The following is a 27965-nucleotide window of genomic DNA, read 5'->3' as shown; positions in this document are numbered from 1 at the left end:
TATGTCCGTTATTTATTTATTTTTAAAGAAATGTGAGTGAGAGTGAAAATAAAATGGAGAGAAAGAAAGGGGGAGGAGGGGGGGGGGGGTAGGGGCTTGGAAAGAAGGATCAGAGTAGGGAGTGAGACAGGATAGGAGCGGACTTAACAGTGCTAACAGAGAGGAAAATTGAGAGAGAAGTCTGCAGGCACAGACCCTGATTGAAACTGATCAACAAGTGGGTCTCCAAAGACAGACTAGCACATACAAAACTTGCTGTTTCAATTAGGGGCTTCAGTATCAAAATGCATTATAGGCTGTGCATTCAGACCTTTATCTCGAGTGAAGGGTTTGCACAGCAAGTGCTAGTGTGAAGAGAAGGATGAGTGTATTCAGTCAATTTAGGTGGGCATTGCCCCACCGAAAATGGGGACGTTTTTGAAACAAGAGCGTTAACTAGATTTGACACAAAGTAAATTCTAGCTCTATGCACATCATGTGTAGCAATTAAATGTTGATGGTGAACGAATTGGCTTGACAGAACTTGAGTAACAAAAATGTTATTGTCCGTAATTTAGTTGAGTGCTGTAAAGATTCATCTTTCAGTTTTATTTAGCAAAATTTCATGGAATATATTTGTGAAGCAAACTATTTCAAAACCCAATATTTTGTCCAGACTTCATCAAACTCTCACCTATCCATTAACACTGAGGTAACAGTGAATATTTTTTTCATTAATTTTTCCTCTACAGATAACTTTTAAAGTGGTTTTCAACAATTTTCCAACGGATAATTTTGATGATACCTGTTTTTTCATAGACTATTTTTTTCACACTCCGATTCTATCACAGCCATATCATAGAGGGCGTACCGGTACCATACGACTATAAAAAAATTCGATTCCAGGAGCCAGCGGCAAATACAAACGAAACGGAGTTCATTTGTTAAGAAATGTATGATTTCCAACCATTGTCATTAAATAAGCAAGGACCCATTGGTTAGAACTTCTTCATCAAGACACAAAATGTCTGCGTTATTCAACAATGAAAAGAACAAGTGAGTAAGCTGATGCGGTAAATAATAAGTATTTTTTTTATGTGCCCCATGTATTTAAAATGATGTCATGCTTAAGTTAAATTGCGATGTTAGTTTTTATACGGTAACGTTAATTTTCCGTAATTACACTTACAGGGCGGCCAGCATTGGATAAAGAAAGTTAGTTGAGAGTGAAATTCCTGTAATATATGCCAATGATATAATTTTCGGAATAAAAATGAGTGAGATCAATAAAATAGTCATAAAATGGCATGCAAATTGAAATGTGTATGTCGATGCAGAGCTGCCAATTTGGCCAAGACAAGTAAGAAGTTGTACGGATTTTCAGTATTCTACTGAAAAATGAGAAGAATACTGATGGTTTCATGCAAAATACTGATTTCTCAAGTTTCAGTTTTATGTGTTGTCCTCACTCCTAGTACCAATGAGGTCCAAACATTAACATGTATGGACCTCATAGGCGACATTACCCAAAATTATGGGTTAGACAATTCAGTTCTGATTTCAAACCCAAGACTTTGGTAAATGTACGCCTTAATACAAATTGGAGTTATGCGATATGACTTTCATTTGGTGGGAAGCCTTTAAATGCTTCAAAAAATGATTTGAAATTAAAATGAATTACTATTAAACTTACATTTCAGGCCCTTTTTGTTGATTTTCGGTGAGCGTTCCACACAGCTGCGACGAGTGATCAACTCCGAAGTGATACGCGAACTGGTCAGCTGATCGGTCAGGTGATCGGTAGATTATCTTTTTGTCAGACGTTCATAATTTATGTAAAGCGTATCAATCTTCAGTATCTTGATTCCAAAGTATCAGTATTGCAGATAAATGTCATTATTGATTGGAATCAGTGGCGGATCGGGGGGGGGGGGTGGGGGTGAGCATTTCTGCCCGATCCCCCTATTGAGATTTGTAGTAAATATTTTGGAATTAAATATGTTGTTCATACTAGTTATGCGACCCCTCCCTTATGATGATCACAGCATTTATATTTGTAATGGGGATATTTCGTTCATATTCTTGTCTCTTCTTTCTCTTTTTAGCCTTTTTTTGCTTGTTAAAACCTTTTTTCCTTTTTTTTTTGGGGGCTCGCCAAATTTTACGTGGGTCAAAATTACCTTCATTTTTTTAGTGACAATCTTTTTTTCATTTGTCCAGTTCTACGCGAGACAAAATTACCTTCGATCATTATAGTTAAAAACTTTTTTTTATTTTTTATTTATTTATTTTTTTTTGGGGGGGGGGGGGAGGTTGCCAAATATCACGCGAACGTTTTTCAGCTTTTACTGTTTTATTCGACTTATAATCAAATATTAAATGGGGCTTACCACAGTTTTTTTTAAAGTCAATTCATAAGAATATTCCTCCTCGGGATTTGAGCTTTCTTTCATGAAATATCAATTTTTTTCATGATTACCAAAAATACTTAAAAATTTTTATCGGTGTATGCCTATAAAGCTTTAGCTCATGCGTTGCGCCTGCCATATTTTAATGCTGATCAACTTTATGCTTTTAATGAATTCCTAAAAACAATAAATTCTCAGATCATCAATTTTGTCGCAATCGAATAATTCGATTGCGTCTCTCTATCAGTTTTGAATATTCATGAAAAATATCAGCTCGTGCTTTTTGCTCATAATATTTTGATTAGTAAATTCTTCTCTTATATAATCGAGTCGGATAGATAGATAGATAACTAGAGAGAGAGAGTTGGGGGGGTCCCTCAGCTACTTGTCCTCGCTTATTTGTTATTATTTATTATGCTCATGTTGTGAGAGCTTTGTGTTTTCACATTTTTTTCTTTTTCAACCTTTTTATTGTCTCGGAGCTTCCCTCTATTTCTTTACACTATATAATGTAGTCCTTTTTACCTCATTGTTTCAATCATTGGCGGCGGAAGCCCCAAATTTTAGGAGGGGACAACCTAAAAAATTTTGACAAGCAAAAAAAAGGCTCTCAACCCAAACATTTTAGGGGGGGACGTAGGAAAATAAATTGACAAGCAAAAAAAAAAAAAAAGGTCAACAACAAATTTAGGGGGGAACGTCCCCGCTTCCGCCGCCTATGGTTTCAATTCTTTTTTTTTGTTCTCATTTCAATGAAAACATCATTATTAAACTGACGTAGAAGACTTTATTACGAAATTTTGACATTGTTTTGTTTCATTTGTTTGGCTTTCTTTTTTTCTTCTCCTCATCTTCTTTTTCTTCTTACTTTTTCCCTTTCCTTATTTTCTCTTCAGTATTTCATTTTATGAGGTATCCGCAAATTTATACAACACCAATCATATAGAGGCGGATAATCAGTGAGGGAGCATGACGGTGTGCCGCTCTAAAAAAAAAGGAGGAATATTGGAAGAAAAGAAAAGAAGAAGGGATGGGGGAAAAAATAAAGAAAAAAAAAGATGATGATGGCAATGATGATGATGAAAATTATCTTGGTGATGTTGATGGTTGTGGTGACGGTTGTGGTGATGATGATGGTGATGTTAATGATAGTGGTGATGATGATGATGACGAGATGTAATTTTGTCTTTGAAAAAATTAAGTAGTGCAAAGTTGAATTCATTTAAAGTTTATTATGAAAATAGCAGAAAAAAAATTGGTATGCGTTCGAGGAAAATCCATCCCCCACCAATTTTTTTCAAAGGTAAGATTTTTTTTTGCCCGGGGGGGGGGCCACTTCCATTCACGAGTGGATACCATGCGCGACCATAGGGTCTCGAAAAGCACCCTAAACACGTAATTTCCATATTCTGAAAATGCACCCCTTAACAAGTATTGGCGTGTGAAACCCTACCCTTAACAAGTATTGGAAACAAAACGATACTCTTGGCAAATATTCCCTGAAATGAACCCCTAAACAAGTACAGGAATGTTTTATTGTTACGGGTCCTTCGGTCGTCGGCTTTACCTTATTTGGTTTAGTACGACCCCACCTTCTACACCTCGCGCAAATCGGACTCTAAACACGAAGTGTTGGAGCAAAAAGGACATCCTTTATAAAACATTTTGATTTTGTTTTATCATCCCCGCAAATTAGACCCTAAACATGACGGTTTTCCTAGCGAATTAATAGATACCCTTTTTTCGTTATTTTTGTGTTTTTGACACCCTTATCACGTTACGTAGGTAACGTGCCCTATCGTGAAAAGGACATCCTTTTTACGTGTTTTTTTGGTCGCGCATGGTATCCACTCGTCAATGTAAGTGGCCCCCCCCCCCCGGGGGGGGGGGGGTTTGTGACGGCGTAGGCCTTTGCAAGCAGCTATTATTATGGTAAAAAAGTAAATGAAATGTCAAGAAATACATGATAATGATTTTTATGGTACATTTAGTATATCAATTCATACTTGTTATCAAAAAGAAAAAAGTGGGTCGTTACGGACCATTAAAAATGGGAAATTTGGGCATTTTATATTTAGGATAGAGCAACTGCTCGTTATAGACGTCACAATAAATCAAGCATTCTAAATTCTATCAACTCCATTTTTTTGTCAAATAACACCTTCATCGATATTTTGAAATGATTTTTCTCATATTTTCATCATCTTTTTATCAGGGTGAAATTCCCCTTTAATTTACAAAACAGATTCGCAAACAATATCAAGAGCAGTGGGAGGCAAGGGTGGAAATCTAAGGTAGGGGACCAGGGGCTGGAAAACAGGCAAAAAAAAAAACAAAAACAAACTAACAAAAAAAAAACAAAAAGGAAGGTTTATCACCCCCAAAAGAAGGTCGTCTCGTCCAAAATACATGTTTTACTTCGATTTAAATGATGTAGGCCTATTTCTTTCCATCATATATAAAAGAACAAAAATAGTAGGGGACATTTGATAATGTGCCCCTACTATTTTGGGTTAGGGGGAAGTGTCCCCCTGGGATTTGCGCCCATGTGGGTGGGGGGTGTTGCACCTCCTTTCGGAATCATTATGGAACAGTGTGAATAGTCGCTGTGATTTCGATCTCATACCTATAAAAAAAATAGAACAGAAGAACGCCTTGACCACAGGCCAAAATGCCTAACAATTTTTCCGCGGCATTAGCGACTCTCGTAAGGGGCGCTCCATTTATAAATAAAGTTGCATGTGTAGCTGTCTATGGCGACAGAATTAATAGCAGAATTGAAGCCAGAAGCGTGGGAATTTTCAAGAAAATTCAAGAAAAGAACCGGTGAGTACCGATTTAACAGTACTAATCTAATAAGTTACATGTATTGAATTATAAGAATATTCAATTTTTCGTGAAACAAAGCTTAGTTCTAAGCTAGGGCGGCCCAAATGCGCGTGAGTGGAGTCCCAGTTTCTTAACACGGGTAAGTATTGCGTTGTCGCCTAGAGTGGTTGTCCCATGGTATTTCTGTGAAAATACTGATTTCCTCGCTAAAATACTGATTTTCAGCTTTAAAAATACTGAGATGTCATGTTCTTGTTCAAGTTGGCACTGCACTGCACTGCAGCTCTGTCGATGTCAAAATAAAAAGAAACAAAATTTTAGACTAACTAGTAACGTCATTAGGGTCAAGATATCTAACTTAGTTTAAGAATTAAAGAGAAATTCCAGTACTAGTTGCAGTAAACACTGATTTCATGAGAAAGTCTGTAAAACAAGGCTTAATTCAGTTAATTGTCAGTATAGCATCGAGGATCTAGATCTGGTACAGTTACATTAACTGAACTTTGTGAAATCTTGAAATCCACGCTGAAAAATGTTCACACCGAATATCCCCAACACAGATAAGCGCACGTGGGACAATGTATAATTATTGCTTAGAGCGTCGGGCCCGACGCCCTACCTGAATCCTGTGCTTATTTGCTGATTTCTCAGCAATTACACAATTTCTTCCAGAATCCTTTGGTACATGCGTTTTATTTATACAAACATACACTTTGGTGGTCATTTCAGTAGATTCTGTACGAACTCATTTTGATATCATTACCAATACTAGCATTTACCTTTAATTTAGAGTAAAGAGTAGTCGATCAGCGCCAAGCCCAAAGCCTTGCCTTGGCAATTATAAATAGTTCAATTCAATTCGAAGTTTTCTTTATTCCCATAACTAGAAATGCACACACTGACAGTCACAGAATCTACAAAGATCAATAAAAAACACAATATTTTCCAGTTTACAAAACAAAAATAAAATATGAAAAAAAATCAACAGCATATTCAATATATAAAAAAAGACACTTCAAAACATTACAAATTAGAAGAGAGTGAGACCCGAGAAATCAGCTATGCAGCTGACCCTATAGTATAATATTTATAATACTAAAACCAAAAGAAACAGGCCAGTGAGAGTCTGAGAAAGACAGAACAAGAAAGCACCCATATACCGAGATCCATAATTCTATGTAAATCCCCCATCAGCTATTTAAAGAGAAATTCCAGTAGTTGCAGTAAACACTGATTTCATGAGAGTCTGTAAAACAAGGCTTAATTGTCAGTATATCATCGAGGATCTAGATCTGGTACAGTTACATTAACTGAACTTTGTGAAATCTTGAAATCTACGCTGAAAAATGTTCACACCGAAGATCCCCAACACAGATAAGCGCACGTGGGACAATGTATAATTATTGCTTAGGGCGTCGGGCCCGACGCCCTACCCGATTCCTGTGCTTATTTGCTGATTTCTCAGCAATTACACAATTTCTTCCAGAATTCTTTGGCACATGCGTTTTATTTATACAAACAGACACTTTGGTGGTCATTTCATTGGATTCTGTATGAACTCATTTTGATATCGTTACCAAACTAGCATTTACCTTTAAGCGACCAAGACCCGCGATGCCACACATGCACAGCCTGCCCCCACAGTGCGAGCTGTCACCACATATCCCGTCCACACCGCCAAAGGGAGGACCCCACAGCACCAGTGCCCTTGGCATAACCCCCTCCTTAATCCTACCCATACCTCGATTCTTCTTATCTATACACAAGCCAACCCGTTCACGGGCTCCGCTCTCCCTTAAAAACAACCAAAAAAAGGAATTGACAACAAAAGCAACCCCGGGGGTGGGACTGGGAATTAATCTAGGCACAGGAAGCCAATCGGTTCCTTCGATTCACTTTCAGTTTAACAAGATACATCCCTCATTGAAATGAGTTCCCTAATTTGCTTGACCTTGCGATCCACATTAGCTATTAAAGTTGCATTGATCCTTATTCCACTGCCTATAATTTATCAGTCTAGGGTCCATCATATATTTACTATTTAATTATCTGATATTCCCTCCAAGCACAGAGAATGAACCAAACTGACTTATTTTCTATACTATAAAGACAAAATTCAAGCATCTTTTATGAAACCACAATTTAATGCACATCGTTTTGGCCAAAAAGGGTAAGAACACATTGTGTGTTTGCCAAGGAACTTTCCTATCTCCCAAACAGCTTTCTCCAGTGTCTAAATAAGCATCCAAAGATGAGTCAAATAGTGCATATAACTGTGTTCCATAAAAAATTCAATTTTTTTTTTGAAACAGAATATTGCATAAATAACACTTGGCATGTTTGAAATTAATACCATATTGCACTGACGATTAAATTCACCTATAGGTTTGGAAACATCATCACTAAAAATGTCATGACTGATAACATGACCAAGATGACAAATTCTATCTACAACCTGAACTGGATTACCTCTGACTTTATTCTTTAGGTCCACTACCTTTTTCTATAACATCTAAATATGATAAGCTTGCTCTTACTATTGAATCTTATATCATATTCCGAAGCATAATCCTCACAAATAAAGATAATTATGTTGAGGGCAACAGCACTAGGTGACAGTAGGATTAAATCATCAGCATAAGAGAAAGCACCTGCAAATACATTTTGTCATGCTGCCCCTAAACCTTGGAATACGATCCCTTCTTTCATTAAGGAGGCATCTACATGCTCTGCATTTAAAAGTCGCTTCAAAACTTATTTGTTTAAGCGGCATTATGATTGAGACAGTCTAGTTAATGTTTTTAATCCTCTCTCTTCTTTGTCTATAGATTTTCCTATTAAGCGCATAGAGATGCCCATGGGTAGTGATCTGCGCAATACAAGCAACGTCGTATTATCGTGTATTATTACTTGTCCAAGAAAACAACCCTCACCGTTATCTTGTAGATTAGATGGAAGACTATCAATATTAGATTGGGAGATAATATTCCACCCTGTTTTACGTTGTTAGACACTGTAAAATAATCAGAGTATACACCATTCCATCTTAAACAGATCTTTTGATCCAGATACATATATAGAAGTTTTACGAAACATGGGACATACTCCTTCACATAACATGATTTTAAACAATTTAACAAAATTAACTATCGAAGGCTTTGCTTGCATCTAATACAAGACCATATATACATTACTCTTCTCATGAACATAGTATGACACTGTCTCTTTTACCATACTGGTACACATAGTTGTCAACAGCCCTTCTTTGAAGCCGAACTGCAACTCACTAGTGCACAGATTATTTATTTCTCTTTTCATAATCACCAACTCCAACACTTTCCTAATTATACTACTTAACGTAATGTGTCGAAAGTTGCACTAATCACCCAAATTAGCCCAACGTCCTTTAGGAATTGGAATCACTGTGCTTTGAAGCATGCTGTCAAGTGTCCTTTCATGCCAGATCATACCTGTGAATTAAATAGCAACGTATTTACTGATAACCTTTTTACCAGGAATTAAAAGAAACCAAAACCCAAGAAGAGAAGCAATTTTATTGGAAAGAATCAAATCGGAGGAACAATAAAAAAATGTTTCATCAAAATCCGTTATGAAATATGCAAGTCATGGAAGTTTGAAAATTCTGGTTGTACTTTCTATGGGGATCCTCAAAATGGCAAACATGTTTAAAATGGCTGATTTTGTGGACAACTCTCCATTTGTTTTGTACACAAATTTTCAGATTTTCCTCATTTGTCAACTGGCATATAATCCCTTTGAGTACAACATATGTCATGGGAAAGTATAATTCACACCTCATATGTCAAGGTCAGGAGGAGATAATGTGAAATATTCAAAATAAAGGGGAAATCTGAAAATTTGTGTACAAAAGGCATCCACCGCCTACAATGCTCTTGGACAATTGAAACCCTGGGCCTGGAGCCCTGTACAGAATTCATCATTTCTTATTTATCTCTCTATAAAAGGTCTGATAACCCTTTTTATGATGCACCAGAACCAAGAGCATTCTACCACCCTACACTGACCAAACATCTCACAAAGAAAACAAGAGCAGTGAGTATAATACCCCCAACCCTTCTGTAAATTATGTAATCACTAATTTTTTTTCAGGTACAGAAAAAATGTACCGTTATTTCACCAGTTTTTCATTAGTATTTCTTATATATACACCTGTACTTCAAAAGTGCATAGTGAATTTTCATTTTTACGATCATTTCTGATCAGATTAGAATAGTGATAAGTTTTTCTTCTTGTAAAAAGCAAACAATTCAGGGGAAATAGGTATTTAAAATCAAATGTTAAGTATTTGATATAGATTTTGTAATTTGTATGGTATGTTATTTGATTAAATTTTTTTTCCCAAACTTTTTTTAAGGCACATTTTTTATTCACTATTTATTCTATTCATATGAAAAATTGTACATGTAGAAGTAAGTCTTCAAATAAAAGTCTACCAACCATGTGTTGATTTTGACTGAGTGGAGGTGTTTATTGAAGATTAAAGAAAGTTCAAATTTTGGGTTGTGTGGGGATAAAACTCCACTGCATTCATCAGATTATCTTCAGGGGAAACACACTACTGTAGAAACATCATCAGTGTATTTGTTAGAATTTTCCCCTTTCCAACAATTTTTTTTTTACGTCATGCCAGATTAGGTTAAACCTACTCTAAGACTTGTTTCTCCCTGTGAAACAATTGTTGTTTAGTCCCAAATTTCCTGATAAAATTAACATCAGTGGCTTTATTTTAAGCAGAGATACCTGTTCACTTTGAGGTCTATTTTTCCCCATTACTGTACACTAGATTTCTTTAAGTCCTGAGAGAGTGAAATCCCATCTCAAATCAAGTGATGATGTTCAGCATAGGAGAGTGAAGGAGCTGAGTCCTGGAGAGAAAGGGTTCCTGTCTGGATCAAACACCATGCTTGCAAAGGAACTCCCAACCCATGACACACCAAGTCCAGGGTATGTTTAAACAGTGATGCCCAATTTATGCAATTATTAGTGCATGCCCCATCTTTGTTCAGTAATATTGGAGTGCTGAGCTGACTCTCGACTTGGAAACAGAGGGTCGTGGGTTTGAATCTCAGTTTTAGCGTAGTCTTCTTCAGCAAGAAATTGATTCACATTTGCCATGTAGAGTGCTGTGGTTCTGACTTTGAAGCAGAAGGTCTTGGGTTTGAATCCCAGTCAGAGCGTACAAGTTCTTCAACAAGAAATCGATACACATTGTACAGCACTCAACCCAAGTGAGGTAACTGGGATCCAAGCAGGATAAATTCATTGAATGCATGAAGCTCCTTCAAGCAGATAATCTGGGCTAATACATGTACTGTACATAGTGTGCGATTGAATAAGAAGCTAAATAATCGGCACCTCATACATGTTTAATTAGAATTCAGTATCATGGAAGGTTTGTTTTTCCTTGTGAAACAACTTTTTGTTTGAGTGAGAATAAAAAAGTAAAATAAATTCCTCAGAATAGGGATTAATCGATAGAACTGCAAGTGAGATCATAAGGAAAGTATACTTTTGAAGAGAAACATGGTGATTACTGTAAAGATTTTAATCTTGAAGCGATCGTTCTTTTCTTATTAGGCCTGCCGATACGTCTTCTAAATTTGATGAATCTTGGCCGGCCAGTGAACGGCCTTCTACAATTGAAAGCCCTGCTGATGCTCAGAATGTGTCCTCTTCTTCAGCAGCTACCAGCCATGCCCCTGTCTCTGGCGTTTCACTGTCCCCACATGGTAAATACAGTGCTCCTCAGTCTCCTGGGAGCGTTTCATGAAAGGACTTGTTGGATGTTCTGATAGTAATACTTCTTCCCAGCCAATCAAATTAATCAATTTTTTAAAATCAAAATATTGATGATACGCCATTGAAATAATCTCTCTAATTTTGCAATGTTTATTATTGATGTTTTCGCAATTTCCGCTTGTATTGCTTTTTTTTGCATATGTTGTGTTATTTTGAATGTTTTTATCTGTAAATATCTGTTTTTACATTCTTGTGTATAGGGGCCCCATTGGAGATCAACTGATGTTGGATGGGCTACCCCTTATTGAATAAATAATAAACAATATGCTCCCCTGAATTCAATGGAGAACGTCTTCTGAAATTATAAACTTAAAAACCATGAATACTGTATATGCCATACATCTTGCATACATATCATTTTGCAATTTTGCTTTAAGATTGAGGGAATTTACCACAGTATAATTTCATGAATTTATTCAATTTGCATTCGCTATGTCCAGAAATATCAGGAAGTGAAAATCGGCATGACTTTCCAAAAGTAACAAAATGCTTTCCCCGAGAAAGATGCCCCCTCAATTTTGATAACGTTAAGTCCAATTTGAAAAGCCTGAATAACATGATTGCCCATGACCTCTTCATTGTTAGTAGGTTAGAAATCACCTTGAAAACAACTGATTTAGAATATTTAACTATGTTTATAAAAGTTACCAAAATGTGTACGGTACTTAGTTCTGGGAATACTTAATATATACAGTGAAACCTGTTTATAGTGGCCACCCAAGGGAAACACAAAATGTGGCCGTAATAGACAGGTGGCTGCTTTAGTCAGGTTTTTATACACACAATCTTTTTTCATGGGAATCAGTTTTAGTGGTCACTACAGACAGGTGGCTGCTATAGACAGGTGCTTAAGTACACACAATCTGCCTCCATGGGAATCAGTTTTAGTGGCCACTACAGACAGATGGCTGCTATAGACAGGTTCTTACACATGCAATCTGTCTCTATGGGAATCTGTTTTAGTGGTCACTACAGACAGATGGCTGCTATAGACAGGTTCTTACACATGCAATCTGTCTCTATGGGAATCTGTTTTAGTGGTCACTACAGACAGGTGGCTGCTATAGACAGGTGCTTAAGTACACACAATCTGCCTCCATGGGAATCAGTTTTAGTGGCCACTACAGACAGGTGGCTGCTTATACAAACAACCTGCCTCTATGGGAGTCAGTTTTAGTGGTCACTATAGGCAGGTGGTCACTAACACTGGTTTGACTGTATACATTTTCTTTTTTTAGATGTAATTGGTACACAGGAACATATCTCAACTCATGAATCAGACAGTACATTGGCCAGGTAAATATTTTACTTACATTCTGCAGGAAATAAAGTTTTCATCAGGTTTATCTAACATATAATACAGCATGTTTGTTATTTTTATTGCTGAAGCAGCTGACAAACCTACTTATGAGGTACCTACTAACATACTGCCTTTCTTGACAAAAGTTCTTAATCTTGAAAAATCTAAATTTTTGTTAACTTTGTCTGTACTGAGCTCTAATATGAGTCTTAGTTTTTGCCCATTCTGTTTGAAACAGTTTTATATATTTTCAATTCATGACTGGGATTCCATGAAAAACAAATAGGTATTGTTTACACCCTTGCTGTTCATGATTGATTGTAAATTGATGTAAATACATTTGCTTGTAAAAAAATGTTTTGCAACCATTGCAAAGCATTGTGTTAAAAGACATATGAATTTGCAGCCCTTATATTAATGAGCCTCTTCTCAAGACCTCAACCACTCGTAGCTGGCCAGTTTTACTACCCATAATGCAACATTCTGAGCAGTGTAATGTAATATAGGCCCACTTGAACAATAATGCACTAATTTACTACTTAATACGTTCTTGTTGCAATCATTCTGTTAACACACAACAAGCAGGTATCTCATCTCGAAAACATTTCAGTTTCTTTATAATTATGTGAATTAAACTATTGGTCACTTTATCCTCTATTATAGTGATGATAATAATACAGAATATTTATAGAGCTCTTAATATGGTCTGTTCTAAGCGGGCTGTGTTCTGTATTTAACTTTACATGGGACACAAAAAATCAATGGGCATAATAAAAATCATTAAGAGAGAAAAAAAAATTACTAACAGATTAAAACTTGTGTGCACCTCCAATGACCGACCCACAACTGGGATTTATTGATTGAAAAGGTATATTTTGAGCAGGGCCTTAAACTGACTGACGGACTTGGCACTATGTATGTAAGAGGGTAACTTGTTCCAAAGAGAAGGGGCAATAGAAGAAAAAGCACGGTAACCATATTTTGTAGAAGTTCGTGGTCCAGGAGTTAACTGCATTGGAGATGATGAAGAGAGGGGTCGTGATGAGGTACTAGAACATAAAGAAATGAGATCTGTGAGATATCTGGGGGATTGACCATTAAGAATTTTGTAGGTAAGGAAGAGGACTTTATTACTGGTTATCTCAAAAGTAACATTTGAAGACTAACCATTAATGACACACAATCCAAAAAGAGACAACATACACTGTTGGTCAGTTTGCTCAACCTTTTAGGAGCTCAGGACTAATCTTGTCTTAAACTTTAACATTGAAAGGTTCATAGACCGGTTCCGTTACGGTGCTCCCAAGAGTAGAGAAGAGAGGGCGCGGCTTTCGGCTACCGGTAGCAAAGACTTTTGGTGGCTGTCGTCTTCCTCGTCATCTCCACCACTTCCATCCCAACAACCATCATCATCCTCGATGTCTAGTCAAGCACCCACCAAGACCACACCCATCCGAGGAACAAGATTATCTCGGGGTGTAAAGGGGTTAGAAGGATCTCATAGGGGTGGAGCTGGTGGTGGAAGGGGTGTATCAAGGATACCCTCCTGGTCTGGAGTCTCAAAGAGTGGAGTCTCATCTCTAAGTAGTGGTAGACGAGTGAGCGGTGTTTCAACACTCAGCTCTTCATCAAGCAGTGTAAGTCCTTTGAATTCGGTTTATTAGATATAAAACAGAATACAATGCTGTAGTCCGAAGACTATTTGTGCAAAGTTTACATTGAACATTATTTACATTTGAAAATTGTATTTATATAAAAAATATATTCATATAAATTAGAAACAGTTGGTTGATTGAGTTGATTGAAGATATAATGCCTTTTAAAGTATGAATATCTGGATGATCCATCTTGTATTATATAATTCTGTTTATACTTTTAAATAGGAAAGTCTAATCTTAATTTTATTCTTGATTGTCGGAAAGTTGATGGAGTGTTGAAATTTCTGTCACGTTGTTAAAGGAAAATTTATCATGGTGATAAATGCTGCTTGTTTTTATGCAAAGATTGTTAATTCAGCACATTTGTATGATTTAAAAGCACATATTTTTTTTTTCTGAAAACATGGAAAGTACTTTGAAGAAAAATTTGAAAAAGCAGGTGAAATTTTCAAAAGGATGCTAGGGGGAGGGGGGGGGGGGGGCGGATTAGTTTTCCAATATTTATAGTGTTAAGGGTTGGTTTTGCACTGCCAAATGTTTGTGTAGTGAAAGTATTTCAGGCATTGCTTATATAATTTTCTGTTTTTTTTATGCTTGGACAGTCCATGAAGATGCCTTCTCCTGTGACTGATAAGGAGACTGATGAGATTCAGAGAAGAGCTGAAAAACTTCTTGAATTAAGGTGAGAGGATATTTGTATCAGTCAAACATTTGTTGAATGATCCTCTTTTTTATTGAGTTTTATTTGCAATTCACATTTCAACAAAAATATCTCAGAAACAGATACATGATTCTTTTACATTCATATAGATAGACAACATGCTAGGATAAGGTTATATACAACAGATTTAATTCAAAGCAACAAAAAAATAGATCTATACCCTTTATTCTTTCATAGTAATTATATTCCACTTTTTTCTGTGAAACTCCGAATGATTATTTTTAAAAGAAATGTAGCGTTCTGTTTTTTGTTGAATGATACTTTAGATCTAGATAACTTGATAGAATTTTGTTATTGAAAGTTCTGTGAACCCTAAAAATTAAAAATTAGCTGAAGCCTGTTTGTAAAGACCGCAGAAGGAAGACAAGTGAAACCTTCTTTATAAGCAGGTGCTCTGTATTGACAAGTTCATTTTACACATGGTTTAATGAGGAAAACCATTCAAAGGAACCAGATTGTGATCTGTATAGACAAATGGTCCATTTGGACATTTGGTCACCAATGAAGGTTTGACTGTACTTTATTTGTGCTGTTGAAAGGATTATATATATTTGTTGAAAGGATTATATATATTTGATATTTGAAAGCATATGTACATATTAATTCTTGATTGACTGATTGATTCTTTATTTCCATGCAAAAAAATTGATCATACAACATAAAATATATTGACAATATTTCACGGTAAAATGACAATAAACAATCTTTGCATGGGAGGGGACAGTCATAAGCACAAAGGCTTGAAAAAGGACGCCCCTCAATGAAATTTTGAAATTTGAAATATGAAATTTTATTTCCTGAATATACAGTGTTAGTTTTCCATCATCTTACCATCCCCTCTCTCTCTTTCTCTCACCCTCTTTTAGTCTCTCCACACTCGGGGTCTTGCTCTATCCTACATTGAATTTTTCCCACACTTGAATTGAAATACTCAGTTCAAAACTTTTGGACCCCCTTTTCAATCGCCTAAAATTTTTCCAATTTACCCCACTCTTGTGTTAATAGTATTTGTTTTATTCTTGTATAAACACCATATCAGCTATTGTTTGACAGTTATTGTAGGTAAATGAGTCATTATTGTTCGAAAATGCTTTAAAACTCCTTCCCTTTTGTCATTTGTATTCCTCAGATATCATTAATTAAAAAAAACCATTTAATTCAATTAATTGTGTTTGTTTGGCCCTAATGAGAAAAGCACAGGATACGATATTAGTAATTGTTATCACTACATGCATTTCAAATTGCTCAATTCACTTCAGTGAATATTGTTTTAACAGTACTTCCTATTGCAATTTCTCCTGTTATTAATACACAGTGATAGGACTATCCTCAGTGAGCCACCCGTGAGTTCTGATGGCATAGGGTCATTCTCTACTAGCTCACCAATCACAGATGATACACCGCCCTCTAGAGACAGTGATGTGTACAGCTCAAGATATCGTGGTGAGATGATTTCCATTTCATGCAGGATCCACTTCTTGTTATTACTCAAGCAGATTTTTAAGGGGAATTTGACACTGGATAGGATTTCCCCCTAGAAAAAGGATGTTTAAACTCGTAAGAGTGATAAATTCTGGAAGGTTTAAAAAAATAGGTGTATCAGGGAATCAGATTTATAATTAAAAGGGGAGCACTAAAAAGCTCTCCTAAAACTTTTAAGGGGAGCACTACAAAAAGCTCTTCTTTGACATACAAGGGGAGCCCTCTTGTCCGATTTCAAAATGGATGGAGGAACGCACAGTTAAGTTACAACCCACAACTAAAGGAGACAAACAATCAGATATAGATCTATGCAATATTTATCTCTTTGAACTTTTTAACGTTATTCTTGCAAGTGTGTTATTGCTTACAATATAATTGTGTGTTATTTACATGTACAAAAGTTTGATAGAGAATGGGATTTTCAAGGTTGACTCTAACAGTTTGATCATTGACTGACACTCTTGTTAAGCAATTGCTGAGACGAGTGATAAATCGCTCAACCAAACATGGATTAAGGAGAGCGGTAGCGAATGATCACTCTCACTTCCTGCCCTGCGCCTTAAAACTGACTCCCTGGTGTATAGACTTAAAATAGGATTAAGATAAATAATGAATAGGATTTTTTACAATTAAAGTTGGCAGCTTTTCTGCTCAAGTCCATAGCTTTATCCGTTGCATGAAATACGGTAGACTCTGCTTTAAAATGTCAAACTTCCTTGAATCACCTTGATGGAAGCATTATTTCATGCCAGGGCATGCAATAATTATTAAATGATATCTTCCGAGTCAAATTTCGCCTACCGGTATAAATTGAAAGAGAATTCTGTATGTATGTGGTGTCACATATTTTCCAGTAAGTCACAAGTACAGTATGTCCATATGTCCCAAAAATTACAAAAATGTAGGCAAAATATTAATAGCCAAAGAAACAAAAAATGTGTTTAAATAGATTATTTAAAATATTACCTGTTCGCTCTGTTTTGCATGTGTTTGCGAAGTAACAGGTGTGGCTGCACATGATAGGCAGTACTGTGTATTAATGATCATGGCATTTTGTCCTGTAATACAAGTACAGTGGCCTTCAAAGTTTTGTGCATGCTACCATGGATTATATTACTTTGTCATTATTTGTAGTCACAGAATAAATCTTCCTGGAAAGCTATAGATTCTCCAGCACGGCATTTCCATAAGACAGACAACCCTTTTTTTCATATCTGATCCCAATCAATCAATGTCTTTCTAATTTTCTTTTTGCTGTGGATTTTGACATCTTTCTTTACTATTTAAAACCTGTGATTCTTTGGATTTAGTTTGAAATTTGTTAGTTGTTTAATCACATTGTCCCTTCCTTACAGACAAAGAGAACATACCAAGGCCCCCGCTCTTCCCAGCCAATCTCAATTACACACAGCGCCCTCAACGCCCCGAGGAAGATATTCTGCAACAGTGGCGTATGAGACGCAGGATGGAGCAGGCCAAAGAGGGAGCGCTTCATAGAGTACTGGGTCAAATGTCAGAACGCCCTCTCAGGCCGACTCAGGTGGATAATGTCAGTGGAGGGAAAGAAAGAGACGTAAGGAATGAGTTTGTCAAACATATTATGTTGCAGTGAGAAATGCCAAATTGTGTTTAGAGGTTCATGTCCATCATGTTTATTTCTCAAATTGGCAACACTGATTTTACATCCATTACAGATGAAAGAATAGGAAGTTAATGAAAATCAATCTGATTGAGGATTTGATTGAAAAATTGCCAATTCTCATAATGGAGATAGTGATTACTTATCTAACAATGTTGCCAATTTACAGATTTTGAAGGAAACTGGTCATTCTCAGTTACAATGGTAGTATTACACATTATTCTTCATCGGAACAGGAACGAGAATTTTCCAGTTTTCATGTGTTTGCCCCTTTTCTGCTCATATTCATTTGTGAATGCTTGGATTCCACATTTAAAAAAAATTCCATCAAGCCACTTCACAGAAAGAAAATACACTGTACCTTTATGGATTTTATACAAGATTTACAATGCTCCTATTGGAACAAATTGTATTTTCTCATTGAAATAATTGGATTAATATCCCTATGTCCTTTTTTGTATACAGACAAACATGGAAGAGATGAGAATTGAAATCTCTCTCTAGACACATTCTAAAAAATGATCTCTGAAAATACACAATATATATTTTTTTTCATGAAAATGTACACTTACAAATCCCCACATGACCAAAGAGTCTACAAACTTTGATTTAAATGATCGTAAGCGCGCTTTGGCATATTTTTTTTACCATTCTAATTCTAGATCTATACTTTGCAATCCATTTCCTTGTAATAGAAAAGTGGGATTGAAAGTAATGAACAATTTTGAAGGGAAAAGAGACATTACTGCTATTAATTTGATGTACACCTTTATTTACTGTTTTCATTCAAGTTTTCATGATTATTTGTATTTTGATGATAAATATTACACATATAGATGTTCATGTACTTTAATTAAGACATGAATTGGTAGTACATTATGTGAAGAATACATATTAATCAAATTAAATATTTGTTTTTGCAACTGCTTCTTATTACTTTGCTTTCGGTGCTTTTGAGAAAATGCAATCATAATACATCTCTGTTTTCAATTTGGTCAATGCTAAATTGTTTAAAACTGGAGTAATAAAGAATTTTCCTGAACAGCTTTGGTTTCTGTAGAGTCAGTTGCATATTTTGTTTTCTTAATAATTGTTTTTGTTACTTTCACCACTAATGTTAAATCATTTTACTTTCCAATTACTACTTGTACTATATGAATTAAATGATGTATAATAGTGTATCACACTCTCAAAAGTTTATCCAACATGAATGGATGGACTATTAAAAAAAAATGAAATTACATTCTTGATTTATGAATTAGTGACTGTTTTCTGATTTTTGGAACTTTTATTTTTTTCAGGAAGGAGGTTCTAGGCTTGAAAACTTCCGAAGGCGGTTGCAACAGCAAAAACTTCTAACCGAAGCAAGAGTGGCAAGCAACATCCAACAGGGGCCCACTAAAGCTGCCACCACAACTCACTCTGGGACAGATCCTATCCCACAATCCATTGCAACACAGACAGGAAGAGCAGGGTCATCTTGCATCCAGACTGGTAGTGGTTCCCATTTATATGATCAAGCAAGTCATCTCCAACAGGAAAGAACATTGAGAAGTGATACCTTGCGGGTAGGAGAGGAGGAATGTCATCAGCCATATCCAGTAGCTAGTCCAAATGTCCAGGCTGCTGAATCCCGTTGGGGTCATGACCCAATGTCTGTTCCCAATGTCGTCCCTCATTTGCATATGTCATGTGATATACTGCCCTGTGGTGAAAGGGGTCCCCATGTGCATACTGAAAGGGACGTCAAGGACAGAGTGGATAATGTTGGACATGGGAGATCAGACCTAGCCCATACCGAGTCTCAGCATAAACATCCTTATGGACATGATCATTACAGAAGAGTTGCAAGAAATAATGCATCAATAGATTTGCCACACAAACAAGCAACTTTCCCCAATGAGAAAGACCAAAGAATTTTACATTTACCTCAAAATACCCACCATCAAGAGAGGCGACCTCCGAATTGGTCTGAAACGTGGACAGATGAAGATGAGTGTAGCTTGCATAGTTCAGGGGGACATGACAGAACATCCCATTATGATGGACCAAGCAAGGGTCCTAGAAACTCGTCTTCAGATTACATCCAAGAGATGGCATCAGGAGAGTCTCCACATGATCCAAGTCGGTTACTGGATGCTGGGCAGCAATCTGCTGTTGATGATACCAGAACAGTTGATCATCATCAAGCACTTCCAAGTGGGACGAGAACTCCTGCCGACTCCTGCAGCACAGTGAAGTCTGCTCAAGATGAGGCTCTAACAATTGACACTAGGCAACCTTCTGCTTCCGAAGTTACAAGATCTTCTGATCAAACATCAGGAACTAGGACAAGAACTCTGCAGGGTGTGCAGGAGGACACAATACATGATACCTCCTCAGGAGAAATGCAGGAGAGACATATTACCAAACAGCAGCAAAGACCAGATGATGGAGAAGATGCAGATGGAGCAAAACGTCAGCTACAGTTTGGCTCCTCCTCACCTATCAACAGTGCCATTGGACAAGTAAGTATATAGTGGTATGACACATGTCTGTTCGATAAATGAGTACTTAACCTGTTGCCCACTTGAACTGGATGATCCCTGTACAAAGCCTATGGGAATTACAGAATTCAGTATTCAATGGGTTAACTAAAATGAATTAAATCGAATTGATGATTTTATTATCTTCGTTTTAGGAATCTTACCTTTCACTGGTGCACTACAAATGCAAACATTTATAAAATAAGTTAAGTTTACAAATGACAAGAGGAAAATATGAATCAAAATTCCATGTCAGTAGAAAGATAAATTTAATGTTAACACAGGATTGAGGTTTTGTGAATGATTTAAGAAATAAGTGAACCATTAACCGACCAGGCATGGATTTGACAGTTCAGTCATGATTCATTCACAAAAGAAATATAAGTTACAAATGTTTATCAATGCATTCAAACTTTTGGGCATTCTATATTGATTCAATAACAAATGATATTTGATTTGACTTTATTTTTTATTCATATTCTCTATTTGACAAATGACAGTCAATAAACAAAACTGATCTGTTAATGCGTCCTTGCAAATTATAATTCATTGCTTGCAGTAATTTACACAAATTTTACTAATACACATAAACTGTACTGTATGTACACAAACATGTATTTACAATATTTACATATACATGTATATTGATGCATATACATGATTTGATAAAATATCAGTAGTGGAAGGATATAGTAAAAAACTTGATTTGTAGGATGTAGATAGGTCCCCTGACTGATAATCGATACAAAAGGGTTTTTTCTGCAAAATTTGATCCCGTATTGTGACGTACAAAGGTACATATTTGGGGTGCCATTTTGTTTCTGAAAAAATAATTAAAAGGAACACCGTTCAATTTGTTACATCATAATTAAATTAATGTAAAACTGCACATATTTTTTTTTCTGATAAATTTCATTTCACCACTCTAATGCCATGCCCACCATGTATGTCACAAAGTAATCAAGGAATTTTTTTCATGTATTTTTAATTTAATTTGTATTTTACGTTTTTATGTTTACAATCCATATAGACATTTGAAGCCAGTAGGCAGTATGGATTATGTTTTCCTTTAGTAAAGGTTATTAAAATATTTGTTTTGATAAATGAGAAATATGTGAAAGTTGAAAATAGATTGTGGAAAGGATGTGTGATATAGTTCTAGTTTCTGATGTTATAGATTATTTTTACTTCCTTATTGTTGTGGTGTGCATATTGTACATGAAAACAAATGACTTGCTTTGTTTTTTATACTGTGTTGTTGGGGCATCTCAAATCAATACTCGATGCATTTCTTACTAAATGGTTTGAGGGAATACAAATAACATTTTAGTGGATACAGAATAAAAAGATGATTTTGCATTTTTAATGTTCGATGGGGAATTACGGCATTCATTTAAATTATATTGTCTGTTTTTATTGTAGGGAAATTAATCAGCCTGTATTTCTGTAATGATTCAATACATCCCTGTCAACATAATTGTATGTAATGTTTTTCGTTTGTCAATAAAATGTTTATAAGAAAATTAAAAAAGAGAAAACACAAATCACTCATAGTGGTACTGGTCCAAGCAATTCCTCCTGATAGTGTTGTGATTAACTAAATATCTTGGATTTACAGAAAAAATAAAGGAAATATGAGAGTGACATACAAGTAGATCATTTGATGCAATTTAACCACAATATCTTCATTGTAGTGAATATATTTATGCAATGAATATCTACAAAAAATATCTCATTTATCAATTTGATACAAGCTTTGTTACATCAAAAAGTCTTGTACCTCACTGATATCTTTATTTGATTTGCAGGAACAATGAGAAGCATATTGTATCTGATCTGCATCATCACCATCATAAATCCCAAATAAATTCCATTGTTTATTGTTTGTGACATCATTATTGAAGAAACATGGTATTCCCCTTAATACAGACATACAAACAATATCTTATTCATGGATTGGATATGAGCTTGTTACATAAAAAAGTCTTGTACCTCACTGACATCTTTATTTGATTTGCAGGAACAATGATAAGCATGTGAAATACATCATCACCATCATATATCCCAAATAAATTCCATTATTAACTTCTTTTTTTTGCATCATTATTGAAGAAACATGGTAGTCCCCCATACAGATATGGGATCTACTTATCAATGGAGCCCTGCTATTAATACATATGTACATTGAACCAAAATTGTTTTTAAAGCATTTATGCATGTACATGTAGCAAAAAATAATTAACATATAATATGATTTATCAAAAGAATAGAGACCAATAGCTGCTTTACAGAATAAAAAATAGTGAGAAAAATTAGTAAAGGAAAACAAACACACAATATGATTTGGATTTCTATCTTACATTCAAAGAATGATATCGTGACTATTTCTGGTGTCTTCAATAACTTTTTTTTCATTTATTCTGGATGCTCTGTATGTTTGTCAACTGATATTGATTTTTTCCACATATAGCCTGGCCTCTTGATCAAGTACACTCATTGTTTGAAAGCAGTTATGAAAACAATCAGTTCAAGTACACAACAACAGCATTCATGTAATGTATCTAGAGGGTGTGAAAATTTATCATTGATTAGTTTTGAATGGTGTCATGGAGTGTTTTGCTTTAAGAAGATCTAGTTGAATGCAGTTTCTCTCTTCAGATTCTTTGTTGTATAATTGAAATCTATGACTTTGTCATCCATGTAACCTTATATATCATAACTTAATTAGCATTGATATAAATTGCTCTTTCTTTCAACCACTTTCAATTTCTGAAACATGTCATTCTATCTCTTTTTATCTTGAAGGTAATTAGTGATAGGATATTCAGCTCCCCTAAAGGTCAAAGGTCAACACCATCCAGCATCAGATCACCTGCATTGAGCCAGGATACGTTGATGTTTACTCCACCAGTAGAGAGCAAAGCTTCCTCACAAGAGAGAATATCAAAAGGTATTAAATGTCGAAAGAAAGTTGTGATGAAATAAAGGAAAGTCACCTTCAGACCTTCTGCTTCTCATAATATACATAGTTAAAGACTTTTGTCTTTATATCATAAGTAGAGAAAAGCTATATTTGAGCCTTCAATTTGTATTCACTTTAGTCAGATCAAATGATGAATTGCACCTTTTGTGATATATGTTATTATGAAGAAAAATACCCCCATAAATGATGAAATGGATCCTCATGTTATTCCATACATGAGGCTTGAAAAGTATTCCCTCATCAACCAATCCAGAGTAAAGTTCATATTAGGTTTTTCCCTGTCTCAGTTACCTAGACATATGACAACATGAATGAACTATGAGTAACAATAATAATTTTTTTTATGTAGTGCCTATAATCTTGCACTTGACAGATATTCATTACTTGGTTCTTTGATTCAATTTCTCATATTTCATTTCAATTTTATTTATTCAATTTGGTTTAATATCATCAATAAAAGATCTGAAAAGGATAGTGCAAGAAGTTTAGATGCCCCCTACTTGAATGCGTGCTTAATGAGATAATCCAATTTATTTTTAGTAATTGATTTATTGGGTATGGAAACTTCAGAGCAAGATTGTCGTCGTTCATGATGACTTCTGTTTGAGATGAAATGACATGTACCTTTGTACACCAATTAATATCCCCCCTCAAGGATTTTTGAAGTTTTTATACCATTAGAACAGTGCTTCAAATTTGTAGTGATAATTTTCAGCAGGTATTTTTCTAATTGTTATGGGAGGTTTCATTTGTGTTAAAAGGGAAGTATCATACTATATACATATAAAGCTGTGGCACAAATCAAATCTCTACATGTATGTTTTTGAGGAAATTTTCATCTAAAAGCAAAAGTAATACGGGATTTAGAAATGTTTTGATATGGATATATAATCTTGAGTTTGCTACAAAATTTCTTAATGAGATCATGATGCATTTAATCAGCAAAAAGCATACATGTAAAGATATGAATATGTCGATTGAACCCCTTGTTATCATTTTTTTAGTCTTTATTTTCATTTTTTTTAAACATTGAACTACTCTTTGCCACTAGCTTTTTTAAATTTCCATTGTCTCATAATTTTGTCTAGTCCTGTTTTGACACATATTTCCTCTCTTCTTTATCACATAACTTTTTCCTCTCTTATTTGTCACATTCTCTCGTTCTTCCACTCTTCTCTGTCGCATACTTTCTCTACATTTGTTTGCCACACACATTCCACAATCTTCTTGCGTCACATTTCTCCAAATATCTTTTGTTTTACACCCATTTCATTACTATAACTTATCAAATACTTTGGACACTCTTGTTGACTCACATTCCCACTTTATTTTGTCACATTCTGTGTCACATTTAGTACTTTCTTTTCTTTTATAAGGGAAAAATATATCATTGTACATGTACTTGCCTCAATTTATATTGTCTTTATAATTTCATTGTAATTATTTTGACCACTTTAGCCATTGTTGAAAATGAAATAACTTGAAATTTATATTCTCTATGCCTGTCTGACACACACTTTCTCCCCTCTCATTTGTCATCTACTTCATCCACTCTCCTCTTTCATCCACTTTCTGCACTCAATTCCATCACTCTTCTTTTTCACAAACTTTCTGGACTCTTTCTTTGTCACACACTTCTAATGCTCTGCTTTGTCGAACAATCTCCTCCACTTTCTCATGGCACCCACTCTATCTTTCAGCTCTCCCATTTCGTGGTAGTTATCCAATGCTACATGTATGTTTATTTCAACGCTGGGTATTTGGCTAAGCACTGTATTTTTTTATTTTGATCCCCTTAATTTCAGGTATACTTCCAGAGCCTCCCGATCCTGAACCCCCCGAGTCTGTTGGTAGCTCTGACAGCGAAGATTTCAAAGATGATGAAATGCTTCAGGTCCTTCGCAAGCAGAGAGAAGAATGCATACGGAAGCTGAATCATCTAGATAGCCTGCTTTCTCATACAAGTATTTGATCCTTTACAATTCATTATCATATCCTGTATCTATTTGAATGTATCCATTAGGACCAACCAGAGGGCTTTAGTAAATGGTAGATTTGTAAAGACCTACTCTTTAAAGCAGTTTTTTCTACTCACAGGTCAAGGCCAACTGTATTATGATGTAACACATCAAGAAATTCTATTTATATCAAGACATGTTAAGTTTTTAAAACTTATCATGCACCTACATTTATAATGCATTTTAAAGACAAAGGATATGATAATACAACTCATGAATAACGCCATGTGAAACATATCATTGTTTTATATGTGCAGCTTTTGTGCAGCTTTTATTGAGCGTGCCGTCATAACATTATATAACATGCAGCATGTCTGTCATTGTTCAAAGGTAATGATGCTGATCGTTGGAAACAAATCATGTCATGACTGAACTTTGATAGTTTTTGTGGAAAATCCCATGATAATATAAACGTATAAGAGTACCCCTATCATCCTTACATGATGTCATGAAAATAGTTTTGTGCATTATTTATTAATGTTATTTTTTGTGTTGACTTATTCTCATGTTGGTTTATATTCTCTGATATCATCAAGTGTAAATTAAGTTTTATCACTGATGTGGCCTTTACAAGACAAACACCTGTTACCATATTCTTATAAGTTTACTCTCCAAAGTCAGATTTTGTTGTATTCTTAAAAACCCCCTGTATTTTATTCAGAGCAAATTGCTGCAGTTGTGCAATTATTTGATAGAGTTATATTAATACAAATTAGACATGATTGCATAAATACCACTTGGATTATTAACACACCATTTTGTTTCAAATACTATGAAAAGACAGTATTTTGGGCTATTCCTGGAATACTAATCTACTGCTATACACATATGTCAACTACTAATACAATCTTAGCTACGATATCAAAGTGACTATGCTTTGTGCAAGGTAGTGTACAAACTCGATCGCTGCCTTTTTAGCATATCATCCATGATTTTAAATTTTGAAGTGAGCCAATAGAAACTGCCTTATGTGTTTTAAAAGGTGTATAACTTACTGTTGGGCCATCGATGCCCTTGATGTCTTATAATGCACATAAGATTCAGTCTACAATCCTTTCCATGATAATTGTATTGCATTGCTTTGCTCACCTAAAGATGTATAATACTTGCAATTTTAAGAATCATGGAAAACTGGAAATTGTATTTTTAATGTAACTATATCTATTATTAAAAAGAATAACAATATCAAAAAATAGTAGACTCCTCTCTTCAGGATCCCACTTTAGTCCTTGGAGTCTAAGCTGACTTTTGCTGAAACTAACTGCAAATGTAAGTAAAATCTATAGTGACTGCAAGTAAATATAAGACATACACATTATAGACAATCCAACATATAAATAAGCAGTTGAGCTAAACATTGTATTAACTTTGCACAGCAAGGTATAGTTTCGCACAGAAATTGGTCGGTACTTAAAATAATTTACAATATATATATGCAAATGATCACTCACAAGAAATGTAAGAATGTACATTGTTTCAAACACTTTATGATCTATGGTTGGATGCTAGTTTTGATTGTAAATCCACTGTTACTGTAAGTACATGTACATGATAATGGAGTGGTAATATACACATGAAAAGTGCAAATTTAAAGTTCAGATGAACATCAGGGAAAATCATAGTACAAAAACAGTAATGGTTCATACATATAAATCTAAAATACTGTACCCAAGTCTGCAAAACATTGAGAATCAAATAAAAAAGAACTATATTTTTGTCATGATTACTTTACAAATATATGTCTAGAGTATCCTACACTTTTCATTATTTCATAGGTAATATCATTTTCCTTTTGTAAATTCACATGTATACTTAATTTGTAATTAATATAATTTCATAGTACTATGTTTAAAATAAAATATGAAGCTGAATCACTTTTGAAAAGAACAACATTGTTGAGGGTAAAAACTTTATAAAATATATTTCATGATCAATTTGCAAATGCATGAAATATTGCAATTTTCATGATACATTTAAGTCAATAATATTTACTTTTTCGTTAATTCACATGCTACATTTGTAATCAATATAAGTGAAATAGAATATGAAGTTGAATCACTTTTGAAAAGAACACAAATGGTTGAGGGTAAAATGAAATTAAGAAAAGAATTTTTATATTGTGTGAACTTTAATTGGCACAATAATTTTCTCATTAAAAACCTTCCTTGGATGCAACAATACTCTAAGACAATACTTTACAATACAATATAATACTTTAACAATATCTGACGAATATTGGCTATAATAAACAATAGCTGTGTGAGAAAGAATGTCATTAACTGCTTCAATTGTAGATGTGTATAATCAAGACGTAAATAATATATATACATGTATTGCTACAGTTACGTGTTAGCTTCTTCAGATGAAAATTTATGTAGATTATCATTAAATAGTTATCAAAACCTTATTGAAAACAAAATAAATGTGTACTAGTTCTTGTAGTTATTGTGTATTAAGAAATTGCTATTTACAAAAAAGTGAAAATAATATATGTAAAGTTCTATAATTCTAAACATGTTTGTAACCAATAAAGGTTAGAAAAGGTAGGTTGGAGATGTTATAAGAATCTTAATATTCCTACA

At 34.9% G+C, this 27965-nt stretch overlaps 1 protein-coding gene across 1 annotated transcript; it reads left to right on the top strand.

The window, feature by feature from the left end:
* The first annotated feature begins 877 nt into the window (after positions 1-877).
* LOC121420273 lies at positions 878-27217 on the top strand. Its single transcript, XM_041614847.1, has 13 exons — positions 878-1035; positions 9203-9290; positions 10042-10202; positions 10836-10987; positions 12296-12353; positions 13631-13994; positions 14618-14697; positions 16052-16179; positions 17574-17771; positions 18588-18604; positions 19159-20364; positions 23188-23332; positions 25171-27217. The coding sequence occupies exons 1-13, from the start codon at positions 1004-1006 to the stop codon at positions 25335-25337; spliced, it is 2796 nt and encodes a 931-aa protein (XP_041470781.1). The 5' UTR covers positions 878-1003; the 3' UTR covers positions 25338-27217.
* The last annotated feature ends 748 nt before the right edge of the window (positions 27218-27965 follow it).

The sequence above is a fragment of the Lytechinus variegatus genome, chromosome 8 (assembly GCF_018143015.1).
Source record: "Lytechinus variegatus isolate NC3 chromosome 8, Lvar_3.0, whole genome shotgun sequence".
In the NCBI taxonomy this organism is placed as follows: domain Eukaryota; kingdom Metazoa; phylum Echinodermata; class Echinoidea; order Temnopleuroida; family Toxopneustidae; genus Lytechinus; species Lytechinus variegatus.
Note: the sequence above shows the minus strand (reverse complement) of the source record. Positions and strands in the feature narration are given on the sequence as shown.

Bases quoted from the DNA above. Each gene is read 5' to 3' on its own strand.
- LOC121420273 (XM_041614847.1), top strand. From the start codon at position 1,004: ATGTCTGCGTTATTCAACAATGAAAAGAACAA. The intron at 1,036-9,202 runs GTGAGTAAGCTG...TCTCTATAAAAG, and splicing joins TTCAACAATGAAAAGAACAA to GTCTGATAACCCTTTTTATG. The intron at 9,291-10,041 runs GTGAGTATAATA...ACTGTACACTAG, and splicing joins TCACAAAGAAAACAAGAGCA to ATTTCTTTAAGTCCTGAGAG.